At 44.2% G+C, this 21,816-nt stretch overlaps 1 protein-coding gene across 5 annotated transcripts in view; it reads right to left on the reverse strand.

The window, feature by feature from the left end:
• Positions 1-21,816, reverse strand: part of CCDC7 (coiled-coil domain containing 7) — a 243,752-nt gene that overhangs the window by 43,252 nt on the left and 178,684 nt on the right. For all 5 annotated transcript variants that reach the window (XM_070726680.1, XM_070726682.1, XM_070726683.1 and 2 more), the window contains 2 exons: positions 8,373-8,483; positions 3,187-3,312 (listed from right to left, as the gene is read on the reverse strand). In XM_070726680.1, coding sequence (XP_070582781.1) covers positions 3,187-3,312; positions 8,373-8,483 — 237 coding nt within the window. The remainder of the gene's footprint in view (positions 1-3,186; positions 3,313-8,372; positions 8,484-21,816) is intronic.

Raw genomic sequence — 21,816 nt, forward strand, 5'->3', positions numbered from 1 at the left:
ACAGCATTTTTAAATTATTATTATATTTTCCAATTTTAGTTCTATACTATGCCTTGGTTTTGATCCCAAGTTGCCTGCAGAAAGAAAGCAAAGGATTTACTATGAAGTTTTCAGGTGGCAGATCTCCCTTTCAGATTGCAAAAAAGGTGCCTAAAACACAAAGAACTGGAGGAAAGGGATACCAGATGGCAGATTCCCCCTCCCCAAAAATGGAGGGAGATCTGCCACCTGAAAACTTCATATTAAATAGAAACATAGAAGACTGACGGCAGAAAAAGACCCCATGGTCCATCTAGTCTGCCCTTTTACTATTTCCTGTATTTTATCCTTTGCTTTCTTTCTGCAGGCGACTTGGGATTAAAACCAAGGCTGGAATCCCAAGCGCCTGCTTAGTTAGGTGTTCAGATGAGCAATCTGTCCCAGGCAGCGGTGATTTTTGCCTCTTGTTTAAAATGATCTTATTGGAAAGCTCTTCATCTTTGAGAACTCCCGCGTCTCTCAAATCCAGACCTGTTACAAGGGAAGCGAGTCCTCTTGCAGTTCTCCCAGGGACCCGAGTTACCCCCGACTTCTGCTCTCACTTTCAACCCGCCACTGCTTCCTCCTCCCGCCTCTCCTTCACTCCCTCCCACACTTCCTCCTGCACTCTTCGCTCTGTTAGGATTTCGCTCCATGTTTTGATAGCAGGGACGATCCCAGTGTGGCATCTCCTTTTCTCTCCTCCCAAAATTTTGGTCCTTTTCCTCCGAGTTAGGGACACTTTCAACACAGTTCCCTGGACTGCTTCCAACTGAGACAGCAAAGGCAGGACCCGGATTGTGGGAGCAATAGCCTAGCTCTGTTAAAAAAGTGCTATTGCTAACATGTTGTAAGCCGCTCTGAGTCTAAGGAGAAGGGCGGCATAAAAATTGAATGAATGAATGAATGAATGAATGAATGAATGAATGAATGAATGAATGAATAAATAAATAAATAAATAAATAAATAAATAAAAGGCGCTGGGGTTTCTGGGAACCCTGGTAACATATGTATGAAATGGCAGGTCCAGGAGGGCTGATGTGCTGCCTCTCTATCAGGCCTTGCTGTGAGAAAGCCCAGTACAGCTATAGGTAAGAAGAACGGGGTATTTTGGGAGTGGAGCCAAGCCTGTCTTCTGCCCCCATGAAAAACCCACCACACCCACTCCAGTTAAATTCCATCCCAATTTCTGCAGAAAAAAATGTCAACAGATGCATAATAAAACAGAAAGTCTGATTAAAGATTTGAAGAATACGTGCTTTAAAGAAATCTTCTTAGTCTTCTAAGTTTTGCTAGTATGAAATGAGGCGGCTTTTCTTATGAAATTTAGTCAGTCACCTTCTACAAGTAAACTGACTACTTCTATAGCCGAAATCTGAGATTTACCTTATGCAACAAAAGTGGATTCTGAAAAATCCAGGAATATCTGCTACTAATATGTTTTATTAATAATACAAAAACATAGAAGATTATATAATCATATATGACTACTTGTAATTTCCTATTCACTTCACATTTCTGTAATCTTATAAAGCAAAATTCATTTTTATTGTTAGAACAGATAAAAATATCTGTGCTGTTTGTTATCAAAATCCCAGTGGAAGTGAGGATCCCACTAATCCTGATGCTGGTAGGCAGAATTCTTTTTTTCTTGTTTTCCTCCACCAAAATTAGGGTGCGTTTTATATTCCGGTGCGTCTTATACTCTGAAAAATATGGTAGTTCAAGTCTCTTCAATAGTTTGAATTCTTTCAATAAAGCAATGCTAGATTATGGAATTAATGAGCCGGGGTGGCGCAGCAGGTAGAGTGCTGTACTGCAGGCCACTGAAGCTGACTGTAGATCTGAAGGTCAGTGGTTCAAATCTCATCACCGGCTCAAGGTTGACTCAGCCTTCCATCCTTCCGAGGTGGGTAAAATGAGGACCCGGATTGTGGGGGCAATAGGCTGGCTCTGTTAAAAAGTACTATTGCTAACATGTTGTAAGCCGCCCTGAGTCTAAGGAGAAGGGCGGCATAAAAATTGAATAAATAAATAAATAAATAATACATTCTTTGCCACAGTTTCTGCCATTATATAGTACACTAATACAGTGGATCTCAACCATTTCTTCACCATGGACTCCCTTAAAATTTCTTTTGTGATCACAGACTATGGTTCTGGGCCACCAAGATTTAACTCAATTTTTAAATCTTAACATTTCTTTAAGCTTTTGCAGAATCCTTGTGTGACATTTTATTAATTGGATTTCTATGTTGCCCCTCTCCGAGGACTCGGGGCAGCTACTCATCGCTACTCCTCTCCTACCCATCCCTCAAGCATGTGCGTATTATATTTTTTCTCCAGGAACAGAACCAGAATGTAGATGAGTCAAGTTATATTTTTAAGTAACCAGGACACTAAACTCTAGTCACCCTCATTCTTGGCTACAGCAATATGCTCAACATGGGGAAGTCCTTGAAAACTATCCTAAGCTTTAATGGGCGACTTCCTTTCTGTGGATCATTGTCCCTGCGGAAATAAGTTTGGCTGCACTTTGACACTTTCAAAAGCCCCTGAAGACATAGTTTTGTTGCCTCAGGGGATATGGAGCCCATCAAATGGTTGGTTTGATTGTTGTCGCTAAGGAGACATTGAGTTTTGTATTGAGGATTATATTAGCCACTCACAGTGGACGAATTGATAAATAAATAATCATATTAATTATGTTTCCTTTTTGATACAGCACATTTTATTCTTCTTATAATAATCATCTGTTCAAGTTACCTTGAGATAAGATGACCTATAAATTTTCTTGATAAATAAATAAATGTTTTAACCTTTACTAGCTCTTTAGAATGGATTATCAAATAGTTGTATTATTATTATTAATAATAATAATAATAATAATAATCAATTTATATAATTTTAAGAGTTATAAATAATGTAGAATGTTTTTTAAAATAATCATTCTGATCATTATCCCAATAAAAAATCTAAGTAATATAAAGAAATTAATCTGAAGGTGTTATCAAAATATGCATTGTGACATTACATGCTCTGCCCTTTAGATAGGTGTATATTTATGTATTAGATGCATGTATAAAAAGAATGAAGTTTATGACAGGAGGCAAATTATGTCATTTGTCCCTAAGGATGTCCATGGATTTAAAGGTATTTCTTACTCACCAACATATTTGATAATTCCTCCTGTTTCTGAAATATAGTTTTTCATATCATCTATATCTTCCACAACAGCTTCTAAGTTTTCAATTAAAATTTTTCTTTGCTCTTGTAATTCCTCTAGCTTTTTTTCTAGATAAAAAATGTAAAGCATTTAATAAAAATATACTTACAAATTAGGTTAATCTTTAATATTACCCAATCTTAAGTAATATTAATATAAATTTTAAACTTTCAAAGGAAGGTATCTTTATGAAGTGACTGCATTAGTCACTTATAGAATTAGGCCCAAATAAAATTTAATGCTCAGCTATAGAGAAGTAAGCAATATTGAACACAATGGGTTTTTTTTAATATATAGGAATGTTTTCAAACAATGATTTCAACTGTTCTACCTTTAACAATGAATTTTACAGTATAGAGGCTGCGAGTCATATTGTCTTTCCTGTTAATGTTTTCTATGATTTCCTCTGGCTTTCTCGTTAAGCACAAACATCTATTAAGACTGAAGCATGTTGTCTTTGATGGATAGGATTAAGAGCAGCCAATTTGATAAATTACTACATTTAACTTCATGTTTTTTCATGTTTTTTCTTATGTTTTGTTATAACAAATGAGCAGAAGCACAATTCCAGTTAATATTAAATTATTTTCATTGATTAAGACATACAATTGTGCTGTCCAGTAGAAGGCCTGCAAAATGTATGCTTTCGGGATTAAAAATCTAAGGGTTAATGACATATGATAGTCAAAGGCTAAGAAAAAATAATGGTTCAACAGATCTTTCAGAAGTCATAAAAAAGACTGCAGACCATGCAGTAGGATAGTACCATAATTCTAACAGTTAGAGAAACATGCTACATCATAGTAGAAACTGAAAAGAGGTATATTTCAACTGGGAAACATTGTAAAAAAACATGCAGATTTTTCATGATATAGGATAAGAAACAAAGAAGTATGCATCTTTCTGGAATGGAGTGGGATTCTTGGGAATTCAGAATATACAGACGATTCTCCAGGTTTAACAGAGAATCAGGACTAATTAGGGAGCAAATCAACTCGTGTTCTAGGTGTAATATGACATTTTAGTCAATTGACCTATTATGGGAGTTAAGAGAAACCAAATGTCTATCCTCAATAAGCAAAAAACTTAATTGCAATCACTTTAAAGAATCATTTTAATGAATGAGAAACAGTTTTATGGAAGGCTAAAGCATTATTGTGGTGGGAAATTTCAAGAGCAGAGAGATTCCTTGGTTCTGATTCACCAATTCATTTCCTTCACCAATCTTATACAGTGGTACCTCTACCTAAGAATGCCTCTACTTAAGAACTTTTCTATATAAGAACCAGGTGTTCAAGATTGTTTTACCTCTTCTTAAGAACCATTTTCTACTTAAGAATCCGAACCCAGAAAAATTTCCCAGGAAATTTGAAGAGCGGCACGAAGGCTCGGCCAGTTTCCTGCCATCCCCCCTTTAATCCCAGCCATCTCAGGCTTTTCTGGGCTACCAGAGGAGCCTTTCGGTGGCACTCAAGGAGGCTTTGGCAGTCCAGAGCGAATGAAGCATTTACCTTTCTCTGGACACTTGGAGAGGGAATAAACCTCTGCCAGCACCCAGAGAAAAGAAACACTCGCTTCGCTCTGGGCAGCCCAGAGAGAACGGAGCATTTTCCTTTCTCTGGGCACTTGGAGAGGGATCAAACCACTTCGCTGTGGTGACTCCTTCACACTGCCTCCTATACACCTGGAGCGAGGTTGCCTCCCAGAGCGTCTGGGCACAGATCAACTCGGCTTCAGCAAAACTGAGGAGTCACCACAATGAAGGAAAGGTGCAGGCTACAAAGTGAGTGAGCAAGAGGAGAGGGGAGCCCTTCAGCATGAGAAGGAAGAGGCAGCAGGAAGCAGCAGTAGCAGCAGCAACCTTTCGGTCAAAGGAGCAAGAGGTGCCCCCCTCTTGCCTGCCTGGGTTTCTCTCTCTGGTGCAGTGTATGGGAGGCAGCCTCACACCAGGTGTATGGGAGGCACGTGTTCCTCCTTGCCGCCTCAGAGTTCCTCTTTTTTTAAAAAAAAAGCCTTAAAGTTTTGGATTTTTTTTATTCCCCTCACCTCACCTCACCTTCTTCCTTCAGCAGAGACTGTCCTCCTCTTCTTCCTTCTCCTCCTCCCACCCAAATTCCGAGCTTTTATTTCTTTCCTAGTGGGTTTGCACGCATTATTTGCTTTTACATTGATTCCTATGGGAAAAATTGTTTCTACTTACAAACTTTTCTACTTAAGAACCTGGTCACAGAATGAATTAAGTTCTTAAGTAGAGGTACCACTGTACTGCCTAATGACTTTGCACCTCTACTATTATTTCTAGGATTTTTTAAACCATTTAGAGTAACTCTATCTTTCAATGCAAGAAACAACAAAACTCCTCTACCAACAGCCACCCACACCCAATCAAAAGCTCCTATTTCAATCATCCATTCAAACAATCTAGAAAGTAAGAAACAAGATGGCAAGATGACCACCCGTTCTTAACCAGCAGCATGAACTGTGGAATGGTATTGGCATATAAAAGCCACTTATAGGCATATAAATGCCACTTTTAAGCTAGATAGCCCTGTAGTATTATCTTTTTATTAAATCTTTTTATTAAATCTTTTGATTGGAATGCCTACCATACATAGAGAGGTACATAATCAGGGAAGTTCTTGGATTTTGCTATTCTAATCTTCCAGTTGCCAAAGATAACAAAAAAGCAGTCCTTTCTATTATTTCTGGAATTTTTTAAACCATATAGAGTAATCCTAGCTTTCAATGCAAGAAACAACAAAAATTGGAATGGGGGCTTTTTCACATTTTAAATTGGTGCAAGTTTTCTTAAAGTTTTATCCTGATATTCAATGAAATGGGAGTTAAATGTTTTTGTCTTCATCCCATCTCTAATGATTGAGGGGGCTTCATTAATCTATATTTTGATGAATTAATTATATTCTTAAATATATGGCAATTTAATTGTAGTTGCTCTGTGATCTAAGATGATGAAAATAATGATCACTAACTTGAAGATGAAACACAAGAGAAGTTTTAATTAAATTTTGAATTATATTAAACTGAACTCGATAACAACATAGGGAACTTTAAAGGAAATATGCAACAAGATTATACTAAATAGCATATATTCTCTGCCCAGAATACAAGAATTTTATATATATTATAATCTAAAGAAGTTAACTACTCTAGAAGAGTGAAAAAGAGCAACAAAGAAGATATGGGACTAGAGGCCAAAACATATATTTAACAGAGTTGCAAGGGACCTTGCAGGTCAACTAGTCCAACCCCCTGCCTAAGCAGGAGACCCAACATCTTATTCTATGTAGGATCGAACTCACAACCTAGTGATTGTGAAGCAATAACTCCACATCTAGGGCCACAGCAGCTATTTACAAGAAATTAGTTTGTCTAGCCAAGTGAAAAGATTGCAGGATGACAATGATTGCAGTGTTCCAATAACACAGAGGCTACCACAAAGAGGGAGTCAAGCTATTCACCAAAGCATATGAGGGCAAGACAAGAAGCCATGGTTGAAACTAATCAAGGAGAGAAGCAACCTAGAACTAAAGAAACTAAAGAAACTAGAACTAAAGAAACTAATTTCCTGACAGTTAGAACAATTAATCCCTTCCGTAAGCTTTTAAAGGCCCATCTCTGCCGGCAGGCCTGGAGCCATTGAAATTTTAACACCTTGCCCCACCCAATGAATGAATGTGTGATGGACAATGTATGAATCTGTTGTTAACTTTTAATTATGGGGATTTTAATCTGTAAATTTTATTTAGATTTCTACATGTTGTGAGCCACCCTGAGTCTCAGGCGAAGGGCTGCATAGAAATCAAATAAATAAATAAATAAATAAATAAATAAATAAATAATCAGTGGAACAACTTGCCTCCAGAAGTTGTGAATGCTTCAACACTGGAAGTTTTTGTCTTTGTTAACAGTCTTTGTTAACAGCAATGGCTCATGCCCAACATTTCCTAGTCGTACCACAAACAACCTCAACAAACTTACATAAAGAAGAAAATGTTAGAAAGACATTATACAACCTAAAACCATCTTTATTTATTGGACCTGATGGACTATGTGCATACTTTTTTAAAAAGCTCTCCTGTATCTTGGATGAACCACCGAGCATAATTTTTAAAAAAATCTTTCAGTACTAGCTCCCTACCCACACTATGGTCACTAGCCACAGTCAACCCTATCTTCAAAAAAGGAGATCCAAGCAATGTTGAAAATTACAGAGTAATCTCTTTGGGTTGTGTCACCTGCAAAGTCATTGAATCAATCATGAACCAATCCATTACACTCCACCTCAAAACTAATAACCTACTTTCAAACTTTCGGGTTCAGACAAAAAAAATCCTGTAATCTTAACACTGCAAAAACATTTGGACCACTCACCTGGATGCAATTTACATTGACTTTTACAAAGCCTTTGATTCAGTTGTTCATGACAAACTTCTTCTCAAAATACTTCGATTAGACAACTTACAACTTTGACGCCTCCGTTCTGACTTAACCATAGTTCATAAAATCATATATCAAAATGTCCTTCCTGTTAGTGACTACTTCACCTTCAACTGCAACAACATACGAGTATGTAATAGATTTAAATTAAATGTTAACCGCTCTAAACTAGATTGCAAAAAATACGACTTCAACAATAGAGTGATCAACGCCTAGAATGCACTACCGGACTCTGTGGTTCCTACTCCTAATCCAAAAACCTTTAACTTTAGATTATCTACAATTGACGTCTCCCCCTTTCTAAGAGGTCTGTAAGGGGCATGCATAAGCACACCATTGTGCCTATTGTCCCTGTCCTACTGCCCTATTGTCTTTTATCATTATTTTTTATAATGTTATGTTTATATAAACTATCATCCTATAATTTTTTTGACAAATATATATAAATAAATAAAAATAAAATAAAGAGATTGGATAGCCATTTGTCTGAAATGCTATAGAATTTCCTAAACGGGGTTGGACTAGAAGACGTCCAAGGTCCCTTCCAACTCTGTTATTCTATATTTTTTCTATATCATTTTTTATAGACTGCCAAATAATATCAATAAAACCAAACAAATTTCAAGAAGAATGACCTCATATTTTAATTATAACTAAAACAAGAATATACCAGTGGTATTATCTGGTTCCATAGTCTTGAGTTCTTCTTGTTGGTCCACATTTGATTCCAAATGTTCTAATAAAAGCTTCTTCCATGCATGTAATTTATGCAGTTTTATTTCTACAAACAATAATGCTTTACAGTTATTTTAGAAAATGGTTTTATAAGTTCATATTCAAAATCTCCAATTAAAAACTTGATTTTTCACATATTTTTATTGTGCTATTCACCATTATCTGATCAAATCAAGGCTCGTTACAAGAAATAAAAAAGTAAAGTAATACAATTTCAAAATGCCTGCCACTATGGAGATTCCAATTATCCAGGACATGTTTGTCCAAAACTTTCTTCATCTGTGACCACCAATCTTCACAGCAAAAACAGCAAAAAAGTCCATGCAATTAGAAAGAAAAGGGATTAACAACAAATAAACATCTATTTGCATTAAATTTGCATTAGTACCCAAACATTTTTTGTAAAAATAAAACATTTTTCAAAATCTTCTAAAAATTCTGATGTCAAATAACATATTCGATATATTAACTTCTTGTATGTTAGGGCTTTAAGCATCCTCTCCACAGACGATCTTACACTATTGGCTGAATTTAACCCAGAAAAATAATATTAAAGATAAGTAAACATAGATGGTATTACAATACTCCAATCATGTAGTAATAAAAGCACGAATCTCTGCAATTGGGGCTTTCCAATCTCACAAAGCTTGTACTAACTAAAGCTGGGTAAAAATTCTCCAAGACAGTGCCTCCATCTACAGATCAAGAAGGACCCTGAGTTTAGGAGAACCACCCTTTCACTAATCAAAGATACCTTGCCTCAGAGGGAATACAATTTCAAATGAATATAAAATAAGATCAAATGTATTTTGAATGTTAGGTACAAAAGAGGAGATTGGAAAATTTTATTCACTTAAAAGACTATTCTGATATTAATCAAGAGAAATTTCAAATAAAGGACAATTGACTTACCTGAATGGTTTTCTCGATGCACTGCAAGGAGAGTCCAACATAGGTGATACTTCAGCCTTATTGGTAAGGACTAAGTTTAAATGTAAATATTAATTAGGTACCGCCCTCTAGCTGCCCAAAATGTCAGTCAAAACCCCCGAAGGTGTAGTGAAAATCAACAATAACTTTATTAACACTAATAATCATTGAGGCAAACCAAGAAAAGGCACCCCTGGGCCAAACAAACTGGGAGGGTTTGGACTCTCCCTGTAGCACACTGAGAAGACCATTCAGGTAAGTCAACGGTCCTTCTCCAATGAGCTGCGAAGGAGAATCCAACATGGGATGTACCCAAGCTCAAATTGAATGGGAGGGAGAAGGCTGGACCAGGGCAGCTAGAGAAATGCAACACCTTTCTTCCAAAGACCACTTTGGTTAAAAGGTTGGATCTAAGCACAACACTACTCTTTCCAGATGGAAAACACAGAGGTCAGGACGTACTGAGAGCATGGACAGTTCTGACAATCATTTAGCCGAGGTGAGGGCCACTAAAAAGAGAGAATTTTCTAATTGGATCAAAGGGGAAACCCATGAGGGCCTGCAGAACAAATGGAAGATCCCAGGTGGCGATGCACCCCCTGACTGAGGGAGATCTGGTGGCTCGGAATGTGCCACAGAGGGGTGATTGCCAAGTCTATCAGGTCGGAGAACTAGGGACATCAAGGTCAGTGTGGAGCCACTAGCAGCACCTCTGCCTGTTCCAAAAGAATTTTGGTCACCACTTTCGGAATGAGGCATGTTGAAGGAAAGGCGTATGGAAAGCTGTCTGACCAAGGGGTGTGTAAAGTGTTGATCTCTTCTGTTCCCGGAGATGGAAAGCGAGAAAAGAATCGCGGGAGCTGGGCATTGAAGTGGGTAGCAAATAAGCCCACCTCCGGAGCTCTGGACCTGTGAATAATCTCTTGAAAGATCTCTGGATCCAGGCGCCAATAAGCAGGACTGAGCATTGACTGGCTCAACCAATCCGCCTGTACGTTCGATGTTCCCGAGATGTGCTTAGTTCGGAGTGATGAGGGATTCCGCCTCCTGCATGAGTCGGCCAAACTTTGTTCCCCCTGATGATTGATGTGAGAACGAGTCACGACATTGTCCATAAGTATGAGGACACGGCGGCCCTCCACTAGACGGATGAAGCACCAAAGAGCAAGAGACACTGCCCTGAGCTCCAACAGATTGATGTTTATGTCGATGAGATCCACTGGGGTCAACAGACCCTGGGCTTCATGTGAAAAGGAGTGGGCGCCCCAGCCCGTCAGACTGGCATCTGTCGTGATGGTGACCTGTTAGTGCTCCTGGAATGACGAACCTTGTTGCAGTGCCGAAGATATCCACCACGCTAGGGACCGACAGACTGCGGAGCTGGGAGCCACCAGTCTGTGAGAATGGCTAGTTCGTGCCCTCTGAAAAGGGAGCAGAAACCACTGAAGTGGCTAGGTGTGAAGTGGGACTATGTTTAGACAAGAGACGAACAACCCTAGGAGTTTGGAGAGGAAGGAGAGTGGCACTCGATGTCGACTCTGGAGGAGAGTCACCATCTGCTGAATATTTGTCTGACAGTTGTGGGAGAGGAAGACTTTGCAGATCGTGGTGTCGATGATTGTGCCAAGGTGGGGAAGGCACGTAGTGGGTACCAGGTGACTTTTGGGATAGTTGATGGAAAACCTGTGTGAATGAAAGGTATTGATTGTGACCCTGAGGTCTGCTTGTGCATGCCTGGGATCTCTGGAGAGAATAATATCATCCAAGTAGACGAACAGATGCAGTGAGCGTGTTCGGAGGCTGGCTGTAAGGACGTTGAGAAGCTACGTAAAAGTCCTTGAAGTTAAGGAAAGGCCAAAGATCATCACTTTGTATTGGAAGTGAGAGCCCTCCACATAAATCTTAAGAATCTCCGTTTAGTGGACTGTTTTGGTACATGAAGATAAGTCGCCTTGAAATCTATCGAAGTGAGCCAGTCCTGCAGCGGATGGAAGCCAGGATTGATCTGAGAGAGTTGCATTTTAAATCTCTTGTATTGAACATAAATATTTAGATTTTTCAGATTCAAAATCAGCCGACAGCCATCCGAGGACTTGGGTACGATGAATATGATAGAATAAAAACCACGGCCCTCTTGGTCCTGTGGCACCCTCTCGACGGTTCCGATCTCCAGGAGGTGTGACACTTCTTGTGCCAGTAGAGCCCACTAATGTGGATTGATTGCCATGGGACATTGAACAAACTGGTTTGGGGCTAGGCAGAGGAAATCAATCCGAAGACCTTGAGACACAGTATTCAATGCTCATTTGTCAGTAGATGTGGCTTCCCAGGAGGCAATGAAAGAACCGTTGTACTCACCTGAACGGTCTTCTCCAGGTCCTGGAAGGAGAGTCCATCATGGGTTTAGCTCGAGTCTTATTGGTAGGGACTGAGTTATAAATTAATATAATTATCATATTAATTAGGTACCGCCCCCTTGCTGCCCCTGTACCTCAGTTTTAAAAAACGAATTCAAGTAGTAACAGAAATTTATTGAACAACCAACCACAACCAGTAACTGAATGCCACAATAACCATGGTTCAATGGGAGGGTATGGACTCTCCTTCCAGGACCTGGAGAAGACCGTTCAGGTGAGTACAACGGTTCTTCTCCCATGTCTCTGGAAGGAGAGTCCATCATGGGATATACCCAAGTTCCAGAGTTCCAGGGAGGGAATCATTGAATCATGTCCTAGTAGGATCACACACTTGCTGTAAAACTCTCCTCCCAAAGGACGCCTCGGCTGAAGCAAATGTGTCCAGTTTATAGTGCCGTATAAAGGTGGTAGGGGAAGCCCACGTGGCCGCCCTACAGATGTCCTCTATCGATGCCTGTGTAGCCCATGCCGCTGAAGTAGCGGCACTGCGAGTCGAATGAGCCGTGATTCCACTAGGCAATGTCCGGGAATCTGCTTTGTATGCCTCTGTGATACAAAGCTTCAACCACTGGCTAATGGTCTGCGAAGACACCTTGAGGCCCAATCGATGTTGACTAAACGAGACAAACAGAGCCTCCGACTTGCGGAAAGGAGCAGTGCGCCTAATATAGAGTTTCACAGCTCTGCGCACGTCTACCTTATGCCACTTAAGCTCCAGCGGATGTGACCCATGCACGCAGAAATCTGGCAGGACAAGTTCCTGTGTCCGATGAAAATGGGTGTTGACCTTTGGTATGAACGTTGGGTCCAAGCGGAGAACAACCTTATTAGGATGAAACGTACAGAGGTCCGGCCTTACTGACAAGGCAGACAGTTCCGACACTCGTCGTGCCGATGTAATGGCCACCAAGAACGCAGTCTTAAGGGATAACATCCTTAAAGAAACCGTCCTCAGCGGCTCGAATGGTGGCGCTGTGAGCGCTTGTAATACTATGGTAAGATCCCAAGTAGGAAAACGTCGTATTGGTGGGGGATGCCGATTGGCAGCCCCTTTCAGAAAGTCCCTGATCAAGGCATGGTGAGCCAACGAACCACCATTTTCAGGTCGAACAATCGTTGCCAAAGCTGCCACCTGTCTTTTTAAGGTGTTGGGCGCCAGCCCTTTCTCTAGGCCGGATTGTAAGAATTCCAACACCAGTACTACACTAGCGTCCTGCGGTCGCTGATGTCTATCCCTACAAAAGGTGGTGAATGCGGTCCAAGTGGCCTGGTAAATCCTAGTCGTTGAAGGCCTCCTGGCCGACTGGATCGTAGTAATGACATTCTCAGGAATATGCCAGGCTCTCAATCTGTCCCCTTCAAGCGCCAAGCGGTCAGATGGAACCACTGTGGCTCCGGATGGGAGATTGCTCCCTGAGTGAGGATGATTTGGTCGTCCGGGATCCGCCAGGGTGGAACGATCGAGAGTCCCATTAGGTCGGCGAACCAAGCCCTCCGCGGCCAATGGGGTGCCATCAGGATGATCTCCGCCTGTTCCACTATGATCTTCTCTATCACCTTGGGAATAAGTGGTGTTGGCGGGAAAGCGTATAGCAGTTCTTTGGGCCACGGGGAGTGTAAGGCATTGGTCCCCTCGGCTCCCGGCGTGGGAAACCTGGAATAAAACCGGGGAAGCTGAGTATTGTATGGAGTCGCAAACAGATCCACCGTCGGGTTGCCAAACCTTTTGGTCACCTGCTGGAACAACAGTGGGGTCAGACTCCACTCCCCTGGGTCCACTGTTTGCCGACTGAGCCAATCTGCCTGAGTATTGGTCTCCCCCGCAATGTGCTCCGCATGGAGGGATGCCAGGTGGATCTCCGCCCAGTCGAAGAGGAGTCGAGTTTCCTCCATCAGTCTGAGAGATCTGGTGCCACCCTGGTGGTTGAGGTGCGCTCTGGTCGCGACATTGTCCGTACGAACCAACACATGCTTTCCCTGAAGAAACGGAGTGAAGGTTAGTAGGGCGAGACGGACCGCTTTCAGCTCCAGGAAATTTATATTCGTTGGGTTCAAGTCCTGGGGAAGCCACAACCCCTGAGTTACGTGGCGGTCCACATGTGCCCCCCAACCAAGGAGGCTTGCATCCGTGGTCACAATGACGTGGTTTAAGTGGCCAAAGGGAGACCCGCGATGTATTGCCTGGGACTGCCACCATTTCAAAGAGTCTCGCAGGCGGCTTCCCACCGTGACTAGTCTGTGTGTATGACTCACACGCCGTTTCTGGTATGGGAGTAATGTCCATTGCAGCGTGCGAAAATGATACCGTGCCCAAGGAACAATGTCCACACATGACACTAGTGTCCCAAGCACCTTGGACAAAAGGGCTAACGTTACCATTCGTTGGTGCTGCAACTTGTTTACTAAGGTCTGAACGTTGTGTCGTCGTTCCAATGACAGGTAAACCTCCATGGTGGTGGTGTCTATCACCGCGCCGAGATGAGTAATAGTGTAGGTGGGTGAAAGGTGACTCTTTCCCACGTTTATTGTAAAGCCATGTTCCTGCAACAGTGTTAACGTGGCCCGTAGGTCTCGTTGCGCAGTCGCCAGATCCCTGGCCAGTAAGAGGATATCGTCCAAATAAGCGATTAGTCTGATCGATCGGGACCTTAAAAAGGCGATCAGCGAGTCCAGTAATTTCGTGAAGGTACGGGGCGCGGACGATAGGCCAAATGGCATCGCCCGGTACTGGTAGTGCTTCCCCTGGACATAAAACCGGAGGTATCTCCGGTGCCCCGGATGGATGGGGACATGCAAATACGCCTCCTTCAGGTCGATGGATGACATGAGGTCTCTGGTTCTGATTGACGCGATTATGGTGCGAAGGGAGGCCATTTTGAACCTGCGGTATAACACGTACCTGTTTAGGTGCTTCAGGTTCAAAATTAGCCTGCAACCTCCCGATGTCTTGGGTACTATGAAGACCTTGGAGTAGAACCCCATGCCCTCCATGTGGGTTGGCACCTTCTCGATAGCGTGAATCTCCAGGAGATGAGCGATCTCCTGTTCCAGCAATGCCCGCTTGGTAGCATCGGCGGGCACTGGGCAGGGCACAAAATGGGTAGGTGGGAGGCATAAAAATTCGAGGCGAAGCCCTCGAGTCACTGTGTCCAAAATCCAAGCGTCGGAGGTTGTGGCCATCCAGGCGGTACAAAACCTTTGGAGTCTTCCCCCCAAAGGGACCTGCCCTGTGGAGTCACTTGGCTCCACGGAAACCTCGCTGGTTGGAACCTCGAAAGGGCCGTTTCGACGGTTGATATCCTCTGCCCCGGCCCTGGAAGTAGGTCCTATCGCTTCGGTACGAATAGGACTGACCATACTGGCCTTGTGAATAAGGCCTGGAAGCCTGGGTAACTCCGGAAGCTGGGTCCCATCGAAATGGCTGCCGGCGTCGGTACGGGGTGCTACTGCGATCCTGGCGTCTAGAGGATCTGGTGAGGACCTTCCTCTTATCCTTGTCCTCCACCAGGACAGCCTCCAACACCTCCCCGAACAGCTTCGTGCCTTCGAAAGGGGCAGATGACAAGCGCCACTTCGACTTGGTATCTGCTTGCCAGTGTCGAAGCCAAAGCAGACGTCGAGAAGAGATTGTAGAGGCCATGCCCCTTGCGGCAAATTTCGCCACGTGCAAAGTAGCGTCCGCCGAGAATTCGGCCGCTGCCAGGAGCTTGTTAAGATCTTGTTTGAGACGAGGATCTTCAGGTCCCATCCGAGCCTGAACCTCCTGGAGCCACATGATGGATGCCCTATTAAAGATGGATGCCGTTGATGCAGCCCGTAGGGCCCATGCTGCCATCTGATGAGCCTTCTTCAGGAGGGTTTCGGCCCGTCGCTCATCTGGCTTAAGACTATCCGCCGTTTCGGAAGGAAAGGCGGCGTTGGACACCAGTGTGGCTACCGGCTTGTCCACAGGCGGAAACTGTAAGAGATTCTCCATCTCAGTATCAAATGTGTAGAAACGACGCTCTACATTAGAGGGGCCTTGGGCCGCTGCTGGGTGTTGCCAGGTGCGCTTGATGTTCTCCAAGAATATCTCCATAGCAGGAACTGTCTCGGACTCCCTGGGCTGCTCCTTACACAGGGAAGCAGAAGTTCTTAGTCCATCTCCTGCCTCCGGAGGTGCCGTCGCACCAGGCACATCCAAGGTTTGTTTCACCTTGTGCAAGAGTAGCCTAAATAAAGCTGGTTTGAATAGTCCCGCGGGAGCGGGTTGTTCTGGAAAGGCATACTCATCATCAGACAGCTCATTGTTCCCATGCTCACTGTCTTCTTCCAGCAGCCCGGTGTCTCCTGCAAGTGAATCCAGCCCAGGGGGGGGCGGTGGTGCTGACCAAAGGTCCCTGGGATGGTATGACTGCGGTAATGGAGGTGTCACACCTTGGGCCCCAACCGCCATTCCCTGCGCATAAACGTTGGCAATCATGTCCTGCAGGGATGGTGGGAAGGCCTGCCAGACATCAGCTTGGGATCTAAGCCCTGCAGCTGTTGGTGTGAACGTTGCTGTTGGAGCACAAGCCTGTGTCCCTGCAGAGACTCCATAAGTATGATGACTGGCTGAAGTAGGCCTATCCGGCCTAGTGAGAGGTGAAGGTGGAGGAGGGCCTGACAAGGCCTGACGGTCAGGAGACCAATCCCTTTCACTAGCAGTACCCATGGCCCCCAAGGGCAATCCAGGGGATGATGTTCTGGAAGGTGGAAGAGGCTGGAATGGGGGTATGGCCAAAAGTCCTGAAGCAGGAGAAGCTAAGGCCGCCTCCAGCCTTTGTTCTAAGGCCTTGATTTTCCTCTCAGCCTCCTTAATCGAAGCTGTAGATTGAGAAGACTTCGATTTGGCCTTGCCAGACACCTTGTCCTTATTTTTAGCAGGCACAACAGTGGATTGAGGCTGTTCCCCCCCACGATTGTTGGATTGCTCAGCCATCCTTCTTAATGCAGTAATGGGGCAGCGTACTCACAGCTAATATTAACCAGATACAGCACGTAACGGTAAATGCAGCCACTCTCCTCACAATACCAAAGCTGTAGGCTGCAGTACAGCTTCTTGGCCATGACATGGGCAATGACGTCACGTCACGTGACCAGCCCACCGCCAATCAAGAGAGTTGCTAGGCAGACCAGGCTTCCCCAGTTCCTGGCGCTCAGCCAGGCTTCTTGAAGCAATACCGGCTTTTCGCGCTCTTTTCGCCCCCAAAATGGCGGGCGCGACTTCCCCAGCGGCTCTGCAGCCTTCCATACGGCCGGTGAGGAGAAAAACGGCAGGGAACCTCTCCCTGTAGCGCCGCTGCCTTCGGTTTCCCTTCGGCTCGCCTCAGCATGGTGCCTGTAATCGGCCCGCCGGAAAACAGCTGAGAAGCGGCCGGGCGATGTTGTCGGCTTTTTTATTTATTTTTTTCCTTTTTATTTATTTATTTATTTATTCCTCTCTGCCGGGCCGGCGTCATGCCGCCCTCGTCAGTGGGGGGGGGGCGGACCCCCCCCACCCAAGGTGTAGGGCTAGGTCTGGCCTCGGGGGCCAGGGACCTGTAGCCCATCCTCTCCTCTTCAGGGCAGTACTCGCGGGGAGAAGAGGCCCCATAAGGAGACCGAAGGGGGTGCTGCCCGCGGAGGGCAGAAAACCCCAGCCATATGATACCTGTGCAAAGATAAAAACAACAAGATTAATACAGAAATTAACAGTTTATTATTTCATTAATTAATTACACTCCCTCAGGAGTAAAAAACTCAGAGTCCCTTCCTTGACTGAGTTTTTTAAAACTGAGGTACAGGGGCAGCAAGGGGGCGGTACCTAATTAATATGATAATTATATTAATTTATAACTCAGTCCCTACCAATAAGACTCGAGCTAAACCCATGATGGACTCTCCTTCCAGAGACATGGGAGAATGTTGTAACCTGCCCCCGATGGGAACGTCTTAGAAAAAATCATCGGAAATCATAGCTGCTGGTACTACCGGTTCCTGTCAGAGAAGGCAGTTCTGTCAGCTCTGTACGATTCTTGAGTGTAGGACCCATGTGAGTACAACTTTGGAGCCTGGGGTGCAGTTGAGGAAGGCTCAGAGTGAAAGGGCTGTCTCTTGAGCGCCTGTCTGCCGGTCTAGACACCCTAGGGAGCACCTTTTGTTTGTCCTTGTCCTCTATAAGGACTGAGTCAAGAGACTCTCTGAATACCTTGGTACAGTGAAAGGGTGTAGTAGCAAGATGCAATTTGGGCTTCACATCCACTTGCCAACTGCGCAGCCAAAGAAAATGTCAAGAAAATAGAGTTGTTGCACAAGATCCAAACTTGGCCAGGTTTAAGGTTGCATCGGATGAAAATTTCGCAGCCGCAAAATGCTTGTTTAAGTTTTGACTGAGGTGACCGTTCTCTGGACCCAGTTTGGCTTGCATATCTCAGAGCCACATAATGGAAGCCCGATTAAAGAATGAGGTTGCTGAAGCTGCCTGGAGGGACCAGGCTGCCAATTGGTAAGACTTCCATAGAAGGTTTTTGGCTTTCCTATTGTTCGGTTTCAAATCTTTAGCCATGTCAGATGGAACCAAAGCGTTCGAGACTAGACTGGTTACTGGATGATCAATTGCAGGAAACTGCAGCAGGGACTCAATGTCATGGCTGAAGGTATAAAACTTTCGCTCAGAAGGGGATGGGCCCTGTGCTGCAGCTGGATGATCCCACAGGCTCTTAATATTTTTAAAGAAAATTTGAGATGAAGGGATATGATTCGTTTCTCTCTGGGATTCTGTAAATAGCCCAGCAGTTGATTGGATGCCCACTGATGGCTATAAAGGTCAGCAATTTGTTTCACTTTATTTAGCAGGATTCTGAATATAGATGGCTTGAATAGGTCAGTGAACACTGGCTGCTCTGGCATAGTGTCCTTGTCCTCTGACAGGTTATTGTCTGGATCACTGCCACCCTCTCGCAACATGGGGCCACCAGGTAGCGATTCATGTAGGGAAGGCGGTGGGGCAGGGGCTGACTAAAGCTCCCTATGTGGGGGCACTGCTGAATGCCAGCTGCGATGCCTTGGGAGTATGTGCTGGCAATAATGTCCTGAATTGAAGGGGACATATGATTCCATCTTGTGGTGGGCGCAACCCTGCAGCTGTTGGAGTGAATGTGGCCAATGGATTGTGAGCTCTTTGCACCATCTGATGAGGCAAGGACTGAGTGACAGGTATGGCCACCTCAGGCCTAGCTGTTTCTTCTATCAGCAAAGGTGGAATTGAAGTCACTGGTTAATCAAGGGACCAATCTCTGTCAGTAGCAGACCCCCGCAAGATCAGAATGCATTCTGGGCAAGTTTGGAATAGCCAAGGGACCCAGCTGTTGATCAGGGAGCAAGGGTACAGGGACTGGAAGTGATGCCAGTGGGAAAGGCAATGCTTATTTTTGAGCTGCCTCAAGCTGCTTTTCCAGGGCTTTAATCTTTTTCTCAGCCTCCTTCAGGGCAATAGAGCACTGGGAGGCCTAAGATTTGGCTTTATTTGTGTGGCCTTTGAGGTCAAAGAAGGGGAAGGTAAGCCTTCCATTGAGGGGGCTTGATATTTCTCAATCATGACCCAGGGTGAATATGAGGCAATGAGAGAGAGAGAGTCCACTCAGAAATGACAGCATAAAAGCCAGGAAGCGCCCCAATTGAGACCAAGGTTATCTCTCCTATGAAAAATTCCATGCTGGCCTGCTGTCAAATGCAGCAACAAGAAGAAATTCATGCTCCGCAGTAACGGAGCCCTTCGGCAAACTTGCACAAAGGACGGCTCTGAAATGGCAAGCGGAAGACAAACCAGAAGCTGGAAGTGCCTATAACGGGTTGGCATCTCCAAAATGGCAAGCACAACGTGCGGTGGTGAAAAAGGCCACTCCAAAATGGTGGACGCAATGTGCGGCAGTGGGAGAAGCCATTCTGCATGCTTCCCCCCCCCCCCCCAATGTGAGAACCTTGCGATGTGAAGTGAATCCTCATGGAGGGGAGAGCGATCGGCAGAAACAATCGCTGGTGGCTTCCTGGTTGAATCCACCAGCTGGCTAGGAAACATCTGATTCCATCGTCCGGAGCGGCTAGAGGCTGCTGCAGTGAAAGTTTGTTCGGTGAGGGAGGAGGACCCTCTCACCGTCAACTTTAGTCACACAAGCCCAGGGGGTCCATGCGACTCCCTGTCATCTGGGCAATACTCATGGCAGGAGGAATGGCAAAAGGTAATGCCCACAGAGGGTAATGACCCCAAAGAGCCCCCAGCAAACGGAGGCAAACTGACAGTCACCTTCAATGTCTTTCCCCTGTCAGAAAAACAATAAATTTATTGAAGACAACAAAAAAAAATTAAAACCCAATTGAGAATTGTAAGAAAGGAGAGAGAGAGAAACTCAAAGTCCCTAGAGTATGACTGAGTTTTTTAAAACTGACCTTTTGGGGCAACCAGAGGGCATTACCTAATTAATATCTAAATTTTAACGCAGTCCCTACCAATAAGGTTGAAATATCACCCATGTTGGACTCTCCTTCGCAGTGCATTGAAGAATTCTGGCTTCTACAAAAAATTATTTACAATTACAAATCAATTATCTGCAACTACAACAGGTGTCTTTTCATGTATCAAAACCCAATGAGAGAATTTATGAATGGCACCCTTCTACCACTATAAGAAATATATATTGTTTTTAACTGGCTGCTCCTAGGCCACTCCTTTGTGGGGTGCCTGAGGGATCTGTCCTCTTCCCCCTACTGTTTAACATCTACATGAAACCACTGGGTGAGATCATCCGCTGACACGGGGTGAGTTACCAGTAGTATGCTGACAATACTCAGCTGTATATCTGTATCCCGTGCCAATTCGGTGAAGCAGCAGAGGTAATGTGCCAGTGTCTGGAGGCTGTAAGGGTCTAGTTGGCTGCCAACAAGCTCAGACTCAACCCTGACAAGACAGAGTGGCTGTGGGTGTTGCCTCCCAAGGATATTTCCATCTATCTGTCTATCACTCTGGGGGTGGGGAGGATTTTGACCCCTCAGAGAAGATCCGCAACTTGGGAGTCCTTCTCGATCCATAGCTGTCATTGGAACATCATCTCTCGGTTGTGGCGAGGGGGACTTTTGCCAAGATTCACCTGGTACATCAGTTACGGCCTTATTTGGACAGGGAAGCTTCGGGAATTGACTAGTGCAATGCTCTCTATGTGGGGCTACCTGTGAAGAATGTTCAGAGACTGCAATTGATCCAAAACACAATTGCATGGGCTGTCATGCCCATGTTTCGCCATCACTCCTCCAGCTGCATTGGTTGCTAACTAGTCTCCAAACACAATTCAAACTGTTGATGTTGACCCTTAAAGCCCTACATGGCTTAGGACTCTCTTGCCTCATGTATCCCATCAACCGATTAGGGCCCATAGGGTCGGCCTTTTCCAGGTCCCATAAGCCAGACAATGCTGGTTGGCGGGTCCTAGAGGAAAGGGCCTTCTCTGTGGATGCTCCTACCCTCTGGAATCAATTTCCCCCAAAGATCCATACTATTCCCACTCTCCCAGCATTCCGAAAGACCTTAAAAACACATCTATGTCAGCAGGCATGGGACTGCTGAACTTGGTTACTTTGTGCCAGCCCCTATTATTGTCTGACTGTTGGAGATATGTTGTATGAAGTGATCTGTCTGTGATATGTTTTAAATTAAGGGGTTTTTTTATAGAGATGTTTTATAATGTTATAAAACACTAGTGTTCATTCCTTCCATTGTTATGCATCAATATGTTATAAGCCACTCATAGTCTCAAGAGAAGGGCAGTCTAAAAATTGGATAGATGGATGGATGGATGGATGGATGGATGGATGGATGGATGGATGGATGGATGGATGGATGGATAGTTTTTGTAATTCTAGTCATTTCATTTCAATACAGCTTGTTTAGGATTCAACATTATTTGTGCCAGGGGAAAAATTATATTTGTTTTAAACCCGTGGTAGCAGAATCCCAAGTGATCTTGCAAAATGCAGCCTTTG

Source organism: Erythrolamprus reginae, chromosome Z (genome assembly GCF_031021105.1).
Source record: "Erythrolamprus reginae isolate rEryReg1 chromosome Z, rEryReg1.hap1, whole genome shotgun sequence".
In the NCBI taxonomy this organism is placed as follows: domain Eukaryota; kingdom Metazoa; phylum Chordata; class Lepidosauria; order Squamata; family Dipsadidae; genus Erythrolamprus; species Erythrolamprus reginae.